The following is a 14,598-nucleotide window of genomic DNA, read 5'->3' on the forward strand; positions in this document are numbered from 1 at the left end:
TATGCCTGAGTAGACTGGAGGTAGGATGGAAGTGATAAGCACTTCCTCCAATTGGAAGTCTTTTCCTGGGGCACAATACCTGTTGAGGGTGGCAAGGTGTGGGTCAGGTGTCCTGTGGGGCTCAGTCAACTGGAGTGTGGAAGAGGTTAAGTGTGAGTTAGAAGCCATGGTTATTCTAGAACAGGGGATTCTGAATCAAAAGCGTTCTATTTTGTAACAAACCTTTATGGTAAGCAGAAATTTGGCCCAGTTTTTCTTTTGCATCAAGGCATAGCATCATAAGTGTGCTGTACGGTCTGCCTGAGGCATGGGGTCTGGTTTTCAGATTTTGGCTGATGTGTGCAGAAGAGAAGCATGGCCAGTTTGCTCATGAAGCACACATTTTAATGAGTACCTACTCCGTGCCAGGCACTTGAATAGGTGCTGGGAACAGGAAACCAAATAAGGGATCCCTGTTTTCATGGAGCTTGCAGTCTAGTGAGCAGGGAGGTGTGGGAGAGATAGACAAGGTACAGACATTTGCAACACCATGGGATAAATGCTGTGGAAATATAAGGACACTTCAGCTAGACTTGCAGGTCAAGGGCAGCATCTTAGTATAAGCACTAAGCTAAGTCAAAGAGGACACAAGGTCACCAGGGAGGATGCCAGTCCAAGGTGTCTAGGTGGTCCTAGACAGAGTGATGGTAGTAAGGTAGCTCCGTTCTGGTCATCTCCTTTTAAGAGGACCATTAACAAATGGAAATAACCAGTAGAGACTAATGATGATGTAAAGTTGGAGGAACCAGAGACAGTTAACCAGAGTTGGGGATACTTCAAGATAAATAGAAGCTTAATATCTTATCCTTATACTTATACTTACTGGAAAGCCTGCTACATGGAAGAGGTCTGAGACAAGTAGGAGCAGTCTAAAACCAAAGAGCCAGATTTCATTTTAAGGAAAGGAATAATTTTGTGATGATTTAATAATTTATTGAATTTAACAAATGGAAAAAACTGAGTAGAATATTTAAGCAGAGTTTGGTACTTTTATAATGGCCCTGTTTGGAAAGTTGTGGGGTTGAACTTTTATTTAGGTGGAATATTGTCAATTTTCCTCAAAATATTGCCTCTAATATTTTCTCTTGTGTGATAGGACTCTTACATTGCTTTTCTGCCTCCAATGACAGTTTTACTTAAATAAGTTATCATCCAAAAGCCACCAAGTGCAAGAACATGTAGGCAGATGTCTAAGGCACACAAAAGCAAATTGCATGGGTCTCCAAGCTCTGAGGGGGTGGAGAGTGGGAGGACAATGCTAAAAGAAATTGTTTCTAATCGCTCTTCCAGGATGAAACAGAATCCTCATTGGCATCATGAGGATTAAATGAGATAATGGACTGGAGGGAACATAAGTAAAAGGTATCATTATCAATTTTATTAACATAAAACTTCCTTTCTAGTTTCTAAATGATGGATATTAATAAATTATTATGAGTATTCCCAATCCGGCGTTCTTGAAATTAATTAAAAAACAAAACTCCACATTCATTTCCCTGTGCCTTGCTGCCCCTCTTCCTCTTTGTCCTTTTCCTCCTCTTCTTTCTCTTCATTCTCTTTCATTCTGTCTCCTCCTTCTCTTTTCTCTCCCCTCCCTCCTCTCTCCCCTATTGCCCTCCCTCTCCTTCTGCTTCTCTTTTTACCAGGAAGTCTTTCCTATATTCCCAAGGGTAGTTCTTTGCTCTAACTCTGCTCTCTCTGCATGGCGTTGATTGCATTGGGTTATATGCTGTTTATGACCTTGTTACACTCCAGAGACTGAGATCACAATGGCAAAGTCACGTCTTACTGCCTCAGAATATGGCACACAGTAAGTGCTCAATAGTGGTTTGATGGATGGATGGATGGATGAGTGAGGAGAAAGGCCATTCCCTTCACTGCCTTCTAATTTTATTTCCTCTTACCATTCTGTGCTGATACTGTCTCTTTGATCCCTAGCTTTTCATTTTCTCCCACCTCACTTCTCAAGTTTCTTTTCAGGTATTCCAACTAATCATTATACTTTAGCATTAAATTCAACATAGAGTATTCTCATTTTCTTCCAAGCAACTCCTCAGTTCATTCCCTGATTCACCTGTGAATTCACTTCAGTTGAATCAGTCTGTCATTGACCCGAGGCACTTTGCAACATTTGACTTCCATGCTTCTGTCATACAGCTTCTTCTACCTGAAATGTCATCTCTTTTTTTTTTTATCATCTTCTCTAAAAATCTTATCTAATCATCAAGGCCCAACTCAATTGCCCTGTCTTGAGGTCTTCCTTGATCTTTCATCACTGCTGGGCAAGATGTCCCTCCTCTTGTCTCCTATAGAATATAACCGTACAACCCATATTAAACATTTTACTTAATACCTTATATTTTAGTTACCTCTAAATCAGTCTTATTTGCCCTCATATATAGCCCTTTGAGGGAAGAAACAAGGCTGTGAGTTAGGAAACATCACCTTACCTTGATGGCATCAACTCTGAATAGCTTTGTCTAAGTTTGATGGTGTTTCTGTCTCATGATCCTCGTTCTAATTCAGCAACAATAATAGTAACAGCGTCTTGTGCTTTTACTACGTGCTTTTATGTGGAGAATTATTCTTTATTTGCGTCGAATTCAAACTATGATTTCTTCCAGTTTCTTTAAAAAGTAACACCCTTGACCATTCAGGACACTGCAGGCTCCCAGGAGTCGGGAGAGAGTGTGGCGAGTGTAATGGAGCAGCTTCAGAGAGGAGGTGGGCATTGAACCTCCTGAGGAAAGGTCTTGAAATCTAAATGACCCATCTAAGAATTAACAAACTCCATTTTGATCCACATCAGTGCTGACATTGGAAAAGACAGGGCCAGTTGTGGCCAATGAGCTTCTAGTGAATGGCCATTCACAGCATTACAGCAGTGCATGGTAATGGGTTTCCAGGGATATCTGAATTAGTGCAAAGGATCCTGGAATTTAATTCCCCCTCCAGGTGGGGTGAGGAAAGACTGCTCTGAGATAAACAATGAGATTGCAGTTCAGCCAACAAGGTAAAGTTCAAGGACAGACTGCAGGTCTAATAGAGACCTGGAAAGCAGGATATTTAAATCGGTAGCTGAGTATGGCTGCGACAGAGTGTATAGAACCAGAGTTCAGTGGACAAAATTTTTGTGATTTATGCATGTTTTTGTTCTAGGTTCCTCTTTTACATTATCAGCTCTCCCAGAGAGCTCAATGCCTCTTTTGCCTTCAATCATTACTCTCTCTGGGTAACTATATGTTTTGGTCTCAGAGAGACCATCTCTATTTGGAGTCTGAGTGAGCAACTGTTACCTTTCATTTTGCTGAAATTATACTTGCCCTACCAGGTAGAGAAGCAGTGATACCAGGTCAGTGCTTGTCTGAACCTGCCTGTTGCTCCTGTTGTTATGTGCACGGTTTCAAATCAGGTTATCTGCTGCCTATTACCCAGTTCCCTGCAGGGCTTAGGGATTGCCTCCCTTCCACTATTCCTTTCTTAGATTCTGCTCCACAGTACTTGCCAGAGCATCATAATAGAACCAGTAATTGTCACCAACTCCTGAAAACGGGGGCTAGGGGAATGAGGACATTGGGGGGGGGAGTCATCACCTCTCTGTGTCCCCCATTTTCAAATTTCATGAAACATCACACATACCTTTTAGTTTTATAGTTGTAAGGAATTTTTAAATTCTAAGAGAAATTATAGTTTCAGTAGCTAAAATCCCTGGTATTTGTTGGAGTTTACATAGAGGTAAACCTGATCTTATTTAGCTATACTTGTCTCTAAAACATTTTTAAATTCTAGGTAACCACTACCTTCAAAAAACTAAAATTCTTTCTAACGGAGATATTTCTTCCCTCCTCTCCTCTTCCCCTTCCCATTTCCCGCTTTTCTTCCCTCTCCTCTCCTTCTCCTCTCTTCCTGTCCTTTCCCCCCTCCCTTTATTCCCTTCCCTGCCCCTATCCCACCATTTGTAGAAAGACTACAGGAAACATTTAAATTAGTATTGCAATCTGCAGCTGAAGTTTTTTCTCTGCATATATCTTGGTTCTAACAGGGAATTTGGCAAAGTTAGTTTGACCCAACGATTCCTTTAAAAATTCTTTAAAATGAGAAGATATAGCTTTTTAAAAAATTCATTTTATTTGATATAGTAATTCTACTTATTGGGATCTATCCTAAGAAAATAATTTAGAAGGCAAAACAAAGTTATCACATATAAATATTCCTTAGATTATTAATTATAATCACAAAAATCTAGAAATGAACTAAATACACAATAGTAGAGAAATGACTACATAAATAATAATAGCATATTCACATAATAGAATAGTATGAAGCCATTAAGATTATGTTTCTGAAAACTTTTGAATAACACAGGAAGGTGTTATTAATGTCTTTCATTAATACCAATGGAAAAATGTAGGCTAAAAAATTATATAGAATCTAACCTCAATTATGTAGTGTAATAGTCATAAAAGAGAAATTCAAATATTAGCAGGTGTTGTTTGTGGTCGGTTAGGTAAGGGGGATTGGATTTTTGTGCTCTTCGTATTTCCCGAGTCTTCTGCAGTGAACAGGTTTAATTTTACAATCAGGAAAACCACATTGCTGTTATTTTTAAAGACTTGATTCAAAGATTGTCTGTTAAAAATTCAAGGAATATACAAACAGCTGATTTACTATTTCCTCTTAGTCTGCATTTCCATGCTGGAGAAAGGAGAGATAACTTACAGGGAGAGGACTTAAATCCTCCTTTCTTTCCAGGAGAGAATGGATGACCACACATGTAGGAAATACATTCACTGGAAGGCCTGAGGGGATGAGTTTATAGTGTGCTCACCAGGCTAAGCAAGGAAAAACAGAAAGAGCACTTGGCAGACATGGAGACAGAGACCTGAAGTCTCATCCCTAATTCTACCTTGAACTCTAATCTTAGGCATGCCATTGATAACCTCCCTGGGCTGTATCTGTATGTTGGAAACATGGTGACATTCCCTGTTGCTGTCATTTCCTAAAGCTCTGGCATCTGAGAACTTTTGATCTCACTGAGCAGGTATCACAGAGGGTCAGGGCTCTGCGATGGTTTACTTGGAGAAAAACAAAAATGGAGCTGAAATCTGGCTCCCTGCCCGATCCGCTGTGCGGACTCTGACTCTTATCCCCACCCCTAACCTTCTAAGTTCCAGAGGAAAGATCAGGGCTGCAGAACATGTTTCTGTGTAAGCCAAAAGGAGAGAGCTGTCTGCTGGTGCTCCATCAGCTACTGAAAGCTCCAGCTCACACTGACTGACAGATCTTCCTAGAGTTTGTGCAAAGCCCCAGCGCAGAAAAAACAAACAACCCCCTCCCCAAAAACACTTCCCCCCTAATTTAGGGGGCATCAAGAGAGTGTGTGAAAGGCTGAAATAGCATCAGGTTTCACTACCCAGATATTCACTTATATATCATGCTACTGACTTTTTTAAGTTTAAGGAAGTTGTCATGAGATTAAAGGAGCATGTCAATGCAGAAAGATTTACAAGTGTACCTCACTTTCAGCAAACTGAATATCTGAAAATCAGTGTAGTACAAAAGATAAATTTGCAAAATAATTCATTTCACTCCCACTTTGAGTAATTGGTTTATCATCTACATTTAAAACATACACTGATTTTCCACAATCTGTTTTACATAAAACATAGTAAGCACATAGGAGCTGCATATAGAGAGATGTACATGGAACTAGCAAATCAGTATTAGGACACCACTGCAAAGGATGGAAATGAAGATTGCCCTGATTTTAAAAGTGTTCATTGACTACAGGAGCTAAAAAAGGCTTCTAATAAATTGCAAGTTATAAACAATCTTTATGCAAAGAGGGTTAATAGTTTGGAATTTTTTTTTTTTGGAAGTTTTGTCTTAGCTTCTTCTTTGAGTTTCTCACATTCAGTTATCTCAGGAAGGACATCAAAAGAATCCATTTTAAAATCACAGCGGTAGCTGTTTTAAACACACTTTCACATCCCAGGTAAACATTTAACACCTGTGCACACATAGACACACACATTGGAGACCTAAGATACTCACAAAGGAGACAATACCAATAGAGCTGTGCCACAATAATAAATTTTCCGTCATGTTACCTGAAGAGCCATTTATTCCAGAATACCAGCCCCAGTGTTTGAAATGCCAACCTTTTCACTTTAAATCAGCTTCGGGAACCCTAACCTGTTGGTTGCAGGAACGGAAGAGCTCTCAAATGCCTTTGCCAAGCATGTTTCTCTGTGGATAGAGACAGGCTAAATACATAACTTTTACATTGTAGGAGAAATTTAGAACACCTCTTGGATAAGTTCCCTGGATCCCTATCTGTGGAGTTTCTTAAGGATAGCACAGTTGTCTCTCATTCCTGAATGAGAATTCCTAGCATTATAGAGTAAACTGAATTAGAATTCTGAGTATCTTATAATACTGATGAAATGCAATTTCACATTAAAAAAAAAAAAAAAAAAACCAACCAACCAACCAAACAACAACAACAAAAAACTGGAGAGTTGCAGTGGGAGCAGAAAGTTCTAGAATCCTCTAGGTGTACTTAAAACATGAAGGCAACAAGAGGCTGTCTGATAGAATAATAGGCCGGGAGGAATTTACAAAGCCCCATCCAGGGTCTAGTCCTTTGACCAAGCCCTAGGTATTGTTTGCAGCCTGCAAGGGTAAAGGGGAGAAGGAATATATGAAAAGGAGCAAAGCAGAAGCTGAAAGTGTCAGGAAGATGAGTGGAGAAGAGATGAAGAAAGGGGAGTTAAATGAAGAAAAGGGGGATGTGTGTTGAAAGGAAGAGAGATTAGTGATGGGTAAAAAAGAGTAGAAAAAATGTTAAAATAGATAAGATGAAGTTCCCATCAACAACTGACTCAGTTGATATCAGCAAAAAAACCCTCAGAGCATGGGTGGCCAACCTTCCCCTTGACCCATACCCCATCCAGCCCCAAACCTCATAGCAATGCCATGGTTCTCTATGAGCACTTTCTCGCCTTTTCACAAAGGCTAATCTCACCTATCAAAGGCCACAGCCGTCATGGAGTAGATACTGGCGAAGACAGCAGCGATGGGGAAGAAGTTGTGGAACTTGCAGTAGAACAGGCCGTAGTACCATTCGTTGTGGACAGCATAGGTGAAGTTCACCACTGTATTGAATGCAGCCATGGAGGCCTCCGCGAAGGCCAGGTTCACCAGAAAATAATTGGTCACTGTCCTCATTCTTTTGTGGGCTAAGATGATCCACATCACTACCACGTTGCCCACCACAGAGGTCACCACAATGACCGTATAGGCAGCTGCCCAAAGGACAATTTGCCAGGCTGGTTGCACGAACTGATTGGGTTCCGAGGTGTTAGTGGAGATGTTTGGGGAGAGGTCTGAGTCCACCGGGAGGACGTTATCCATTTCGAAGCTAGGCGGTAAAACCTTACTATCTGTACACAACCCCCCTCTGTAGCAGAGTCCTGTGGCTGGCACCTGGGGCTCAGGGTCCTGCTGAAATCGGACAGGAGGGTGGGAGGCTCTTTCTGGGCAGCACTCTTTTTGAAAGCTGAACTGGCGCTCAGAATATAAACGCTTCTGGATGCGCTGCCTGCCTGCCCGCCCGCGGTGGCTCTGAATTCCTCCACTTTCAAGCTGCAGGAGGCATTTGAGTTCAGAAGTCTGGAGACAGCATCTCTCTTGCGTTAAACTGAAAAAGGGAAAGAAATTCCACCGGTCAGGGTTCTAAGAAGCAAGAGATTCCTGCCTTTATGATTTATGCACCTGCTGCTCCCTGCAACTCCTATTTCCCCTTCCTCCGCCGGGAAAGGCAAAGCCCTGTGCTACGTGAGGACTTAGGAGCGAAGTGGGGGCCCATTGCAGCGCGACCTGTAAAAGTTCTGAGCCTATGGTCAGGATTCTGGAGCTCCGTGTCCAGCTGGAGATTTTTCCTTCGCTTTTGCTGCCGCTGCCGCCGCCTGCAGTTTCGCGGGCACCTCTCGGTTCGGGTTGCTCAGCTCGGCAGTTAGCTGCGCACGAGGCTTTTATAACCCGCTGCAGAGACGTCACTGGGAAGGGGCAGTACCTGGGCTGCGTACTCGCCAGTCCCGGTGCGCAGCGCGGCAGCTGCGCCAGCTGTTGACAACTGTCTCATTCCACCGCCGCAGCTACCACGCCTTTTGCTGCTTGCTACTTGCCGTGGGAGTCTGCGAGCCGGGAGCCCCACGCACTCCGCGAGGGGGCAGTAGGTGGCTTGGAAGTAACTGAGACAGATGTGGTCCGCAGCTGGAATCGTCGTTTCACTAGGGGTGCTGGGACGAAGGAAAGATTTGGGAAACAGCTGGAGTGCAGGACAATCAGCTTCCAGGGAGGGAAGCCCAGAGCCCTGCGACAGCTCTGCAGAGGCGGCCTGCCTGTGGCAATGGGAAACGGGCAAGTGTGGGGGCGATGTGCCAGCGCCGCGCGCCGGGCCGCGCTCCAGCTACCGAGAAACCCGAGGCGACTCCCTGGTCCAGGTGTCCCGAAAACAACTTTCCTGAGACTGTGTTTAGGAAACACCCCCACAAAATATCTAGCTCCATTTCCTGGCGAGCTGATTCACTTGGGAAGTGACAGACTCTAAGCTTTGAGGACACTTTCCTCAGCCACCCTGTTGACTGGGCCCCTCGTTCCAGGAGAAGCTCCATTGGAGCCCTCCACCTGACCCCTCTGGATGAGCCTCTGCTCAAGCACTGGGGACAGGGCTGAGCTCCCTGCGAAGCTTGATGAGTGCAGAAGCCACACTCATAGGCAGCTTGTCGCTCAGACGCGCGGCTCTGGGCTCTCCGCCAGCACCCACTGCGGAGCTGCGTCTGCCTCCCGGGGACCTGGCAGCCTCCGCCTCCGCGCCTGCCAAGCCTGCAGGCCAGAGCCGGGCCCGAGGTGGCATCGGTGGTCCTTCTCCCTGTTCCCCTTCCAGGTTTGCCTAGGGGCTGGAGGACGGGTCAGCCCGCCTTCTCTCCCCACCTCCATCCTGCCCTGCCCTCTTGTGACTTTGAGGCCTCGTATCCCAGTCCAAGACCATTTCAAACGGTAGAACTGGTGCCAGACACTTGGAGGAGGCAGGGGAAAGACTCGCCAGTCCTATGAACCCTTTTGGAGAAGCCAAGATGGAATGAGCTCCGCAGCGTGTTCCCGCCAGACTGCTGCAGGCCTTTCGAGTTCCGCAGAAAACTGAACCCCGGGAGTCCTCAGGGCGCCATCTACCCCTGTGCCCTGCCCCCTCCTTTCACTGCGGGGACTCGCAGCTGTGGGACGCGAGCGCTGACCGGCAGTAAACACTTGCCGCAGGTTGGAGTTGGCTCCGGCCCGCGCCCGCCCGGGAGCGGCGTTTACGCATCCGAACCGCTAGCGCTCAAACCATCTCTTGGGAAGCTCTTTAAGGCTGGGAAATGTACCGCACCCTTATGCTGGGCAAAAATTGGATCCCACGCCGGGGAGGGGAATCTGCTGGTTCACTCTGTTTTTTTCGGAGCCTGGGATTTTAGCGTATATAGGAACCGCACATTGCTTTGCCAGGTTCTCCCACGCACCCGTAAACACTGCATAGAAAACTCCAGAGATGCCTTGAAGAGAGCAGCGTCCCTTTATTTAGAGCGGCTGCGCAGGAGGGCTTTGTGGAAGGGAATGCCTCCTCCACCTTGGATCTCTCCTTGAGGCTTCCACCGTCTCAAAGAGCTGACAGAGAGAGGGAGGAGAAGGGAGAGAGGGAAGGGGATGCGGGGGGAGAGAGAGGTTGGCAGGGGGGAGGGGAAAGCTTCTCTATCTTTAATTTTCCTTCTAAGCTGTTTAAAATTATCTTTTCTTCTTTCTCCCTGTCCAACAGAGCCAGGCTGACGTTTTCAAAAGGAACTTTACTCAGTGGTTAGGGGAGAACAAGGAAGCTAATTGAATAAAATCTAAATATGTAATATGTAATAAGAGCTAAATATAAAATGAATATGAAATAGCTAAAAAGTAAACATTAATCCATTTATCCTCCATTAGTACAGCAAGTTGACATTTTGAAGCAGGTACTGTGCTGGGCACTGGGGCTGGGGATGAACGAGCACTTACAGGATGGTGAAGGAGAAAGGAGAAGCAATTAACTATACAAAACGGGCGGTACTGTGATAACCAAAGGTATTAAGCCCTGAGTGAGAAGAGAAGAGGGAGGCCACCTAACCTAAACAATGAGGGGTATCCGTACAGATGGAAGAAAATCTCATCCATGAAGAAGCGTGAAGAATGAGTTAGAATGGGAAGAGGTTGAGGGTGGAAAAAAGGCGAATATTTCAGGCAGAAGTTTTATAAATCAAACCTCGTCACTCTGCTTAAAGTCCCACAATGACTGCCCGCCTGTCAGCCTGCCGGTCGGAGCCGGCACGGGGTGGCATCAGGGGTTCTTCTCCCTGCTCACCTTCCAGGTTTGCATAGGGACTGCAACGCAGGTCAGCCCGCCTTCTCTCCCTGCCTCCATCCTGCCTAGCCCTTGGCTAACTTTGAGGCTACGTATGCCTGTCCAAGGCCACCTCGAATGGTGGAACTGGTGCCAGGCACTGGGACACCTACATTCCTTGCCCTGGCCTTCAACTCTGGTGTGTTGATGAGTCTGGCTTGGAGTTGCTTTTCTTTCTACTCTGGGATTTTGATGGCTGGTAGCCATCTTAGGAATCCATATGACTGCTAAAGTTAGTTTCTCTTCTAAAAAAAAAAAAAAGCATATTCATGATGGGTTCACAATTGAAGGAAAAAAAGCCTCAGCTATACAGTAGCAGAAGTTGTTTTTGGTTCATACCCATGATATGAGGAGACATCTTATTTAGCATCACCCATCTATAAAGTAATGAATTTTCCCCCTACAACTTTGCACAAATGTATAGATAAAATTCTACACATGCTATTTCCCTCCAAGAGCTGATATTCTTGTTTTCTTATCCTTTTCCCCCCTTGGTTCCTCTTTTCACTGAACATCTTCCTTGACACTCAACACAGGATCATCCGTCTTAAAGTAAACCATCTTAAAGTAAACCCTCTTAACAGTGTAGTGTAAATCCTTCCTTATTCGTCCAGACTCTTTAATACCATCTAGATGGAAATACAAACATACATAATATTCACACATGTAAATGCAAATATAGGGCTTTCATTGTTGTCTGTATTTTGTTTTTCCCACTCTAAACTTTGCCCAACTGTTTCAGAGTCAACAGGTACAGATTTAACTCATTTTTCAGTGGCTAAATATTACTTCTATGTTATGGATACACCATAATTTATATATTCAATTCCCTATTCATGAAAATTAACTTTGTTTCCAGTTTTTGTCACTAAAGGCAATGTAACAATAAACATTCTCTGCATCTTGGTGTTTTCTTTCTATGGGGGTAGATTCAAAGTGGAATTGCTGGGAAGTAGATTATATTTATATTCCTATGCATATATGTATATATGTTGTGAGTTTCTATTTATGTTTGTTTATTTTTTAAAAGTTTTAAAGTTTTGTTTCTTTGAATTATTTACTATATTTTGTACAAATAACTAAGAGTGTATACTGACTTCATATATTACTTTTTAAAGCAAAAACATAAATTATTTGCAATTTGCCCATATATTTGCACATACACAGATACCAGCATGGTTTTTAAAAGACTTTTATTTTGGGTTCAGGAGTAACATGTGTAGGTTTGTTATATAGATAAACTGTGGGTCACAGGGGTTTGGTGGACAGGTTATTCTGTCACCCGGGTAATAAGCATAGTACCTGATGGGTAGTTTTTTGATCCTCACCCTCCTCCCGCCCTCCATCCACAAGTAGGCCCTAGTGTCTGTTGTCCTTTCTATGTGTCCATATGTACTCAGCGTTTAGCTCTCACTTCTAAGTGAGAATATGCAGTATTTTGTTTTCTGTTCCTGCTTCAGTTTGCTTAGAATAATGGCCTCCATGTTGCTGCAAAGGACATGATCTTCTTCTTTTTTATGGCTGTGTAGTATTCCATTTACATGTATATATTACCACATTTATATATGTGGTACATACACAAATACGTGCCACATTTTCTTTATGCAATGTACCATTCGTGGGCATTTAGGTTGATTCCATGTCTTTTCTATTGTGAATAGTTGCTGCAATAAACATATCAGGGCATGTGTCTTTGTGGTAGAACAATTTACATCCCTTTGGGTATATACCCTATAATGAGATTGCTGGGTCAAATGGTAATTCTGTTTTAAGTTCTTTGAGAAATTGCTGCACTGCTTTCTACCATGGCTGAACTAATTTACATTCCCACCAGCAGTATACAAGTGTTCCCTTTTCTCTGAAACCTTACCAGCATCTGTTACTTTTTGACTTTTTAATAATAGCCATTCTGACTGATATGGGATGGTATCTCATTGAAGTTTTGATATGCATTTCTCTAATAATTAGTGATAGTGAGCAATTTTTCACATGCTTGTTGGCCATGGGTATGTCTTCTTTTGAAAAGTGTTCATGTCCTTTGCTTACTTTTTAATGAGGTTTATTTTTTGCCTGTTAATTTAAGTTCTTTACAGATTCTGGGTATTAGACCTTTGTTAAATGCATAGTTTGCAAGTATTTTTTCCCATTCTGTAAGTTGTCCATTTGCTCTGTTGATAATTTCTTTTGCTGTGCAGAAGCTCTTTAGTTTAATTAGGTCCTATTTGTCAATTTTTGTTTGTGTTGCAATTGCTTTTGGCATCTTATCATGAAATCTTTGCCAGGGCCTAGGTGCAGAATGATATATCCTAGGTTATCTTCCAGGGTTTTTATAGTTTTACATTTAAGTCTTTAATATGTCTTGAGTTAATTTTTGGATATGGTATAAGGAAGTGGTTCAGTTTCAGCATTCTGCATATGGTTAGCTAGTTATCCCAGCATCATTTATTTAATAGGAACTTCTTTCTCCATTGCTTGCTTTTGTTGGCTTTGTCAAAGATCAGATAATTATAGGTGTATGACACTATTTCTGAACTCTCTATTCTGTTTTAATGGTTCATGTGTCTGTTTTTGTACCAGTAGTATGCTGTTTTGATTACTGTAACCTTGTAGTATAGTTTGAAGTCAGATATGATGTCTCAAGGTTTGTTCATTTTGTTTAGAATTACCTTGGCTATTAAGGCTCTTTTTTGGTTGCACAGGAATTTTAAAATTGTTTTTCTAATTTTGTGAAGAATGTCATTGGTTGTTTGATAGGAATAACATTGAATCTGTAAATTGCTTTGGGTAGTTTGGCCATTTTAGCAATACTGATTCTTTGTATCTAAGAGCATGGAATGCTATTTCATTTGTTTGTGTCACTTCTGATTTCTTTGAGCTGTGTTTTGTTGTAGAGATTCTTGTTGTAGAGATCTTTCACTTCACTTGTTGGTTGTATTCCTAGGTATTTTATTCATTTTTTGGCATTCTTGATGAGATTGAATTCTTGATTTGGCTCTCAGCTTTGATGTGGTTGCTATACAGAAATGCTACTGATTTTGTACATTGATTTTGTATCCCAATACTTTGCTGAATTTATCAGATCTATGTGCTTTTGGGCAGAGACCGTGGGGTTTTGTAGGTATCATCTGCAAGCAGAGATAGTTTGACTTCCTCTTTTCCTATTTGAATGTCTTCTATTTATTTCTCTTGCCTGATAGCTCTGGCTAGGACATTCAGTGCTGTTGTTGAATAGGAGTGGTAACATGGGGCATCTTTGCCTTGTTCCAGTTCTCTAAGGGGATGCTTCCAGTTTTTCCCCATTCAGAATGATACTGGCTGTGGGTGTGTCATAGATGCCTCTTACTGTTTTGAGGTATGTTCCTTCAATACCTAGTTTGCTGAGGGGTTTTAACATGAAGCGATGTAGAATTTTATCAAAAGCCTTTTCTTCATCTATTGAGATGATCATGTGGTTTTTGTTTTTAGTTTTCTTTATGTGATGAATTGCATTTATTGATTTGCATAGTTGAACCAACCTTACATCCCAAGGATAAAGCCTACTTGATCATGGTGGATTAGTTTTGCTGCTGGATTGGGTTTGCTGGTATTTTGCTGAGGATTTTTGCATCAATGTTCATCAAGGATATTAGTCTGAAGTTTTCTTCTTTGTTGTGTCTCTGCCAAGTTTTAGTATCTGAATGATGCTGGCCTCAAGGAATGAATTAGGAAGTCCCTCTTCCTCAATTTTTGAGAATAGTTTCAGAAGGAACGGTACCAGTTCTTCTTTATACTTGTGGTAGAATTTGGCTGTGAATCCATCTGGTCCTAGGCTTTTTCTGATTGATAGGCTTTTTATTGCTGATTCAATTTCAGAACTCATTGGTCTGTTTAGTGATTCAATTTCTTCCTGGTTCAATCTTGGAAGGCTGTATGTTTCTAGGAATTTATTCATTTTGTCTAGGTTTTCAAGCTTGTATGCATAGAGATGTTCATAGTAGTCTCTAAAGGTTTTTTAAAATTTTTATTTCTGTAGGGTTAGTGGTAACATCTCCTTTGTCATTTCTGATTGTGTGGGTTTTAAAAAAATTTTTGGATCTTCTCTCCCTTTTTCT

The 14,598-nt window shown here is 42.3% G+C and overlaps 1 protein-coding gene across 1 annotated transcript in view; it reads right to left on the reverse strand.

The window, feature by feature from the left end:
* Nucleotides 1–8,250, reverse strand: part of TACR1 (tachykinin receptor 1) — a 149,873-nt gene extending 141,623 nt beyond the window's left edge. Inside the window, exon 1 of the mRNA XM_025354269.1 lies at nucleotides 7,067–8,250. Within this exon, the coding sequence (XP_025210054.1) occupies nucleotides 7,067–7,455 (389 nt within the window). The 5' untranslated portion in view covers nucleotides 7,456–8,250. The remainder of the gene's footprint in view (nucleotides 1–7,066) is intronic.
* Nucleotides 8,251–14,598: the final 6,348 nt, after the last annotated feature.

This window comes from Theropithecus gelada, chromosome 13 (assembly GCF_003255815.1).
Source record: "Theropithecus gelada isolate Dixy chromosome 13, Tgel_1.0, whole genome shotgun sequence".
Taxonomy (NCBI): Eukaryota; Metazoa; Chordata; class Mammalia; order Primates; family Cercopithecidae; genus Theropithecus; species Theropithecus gelada.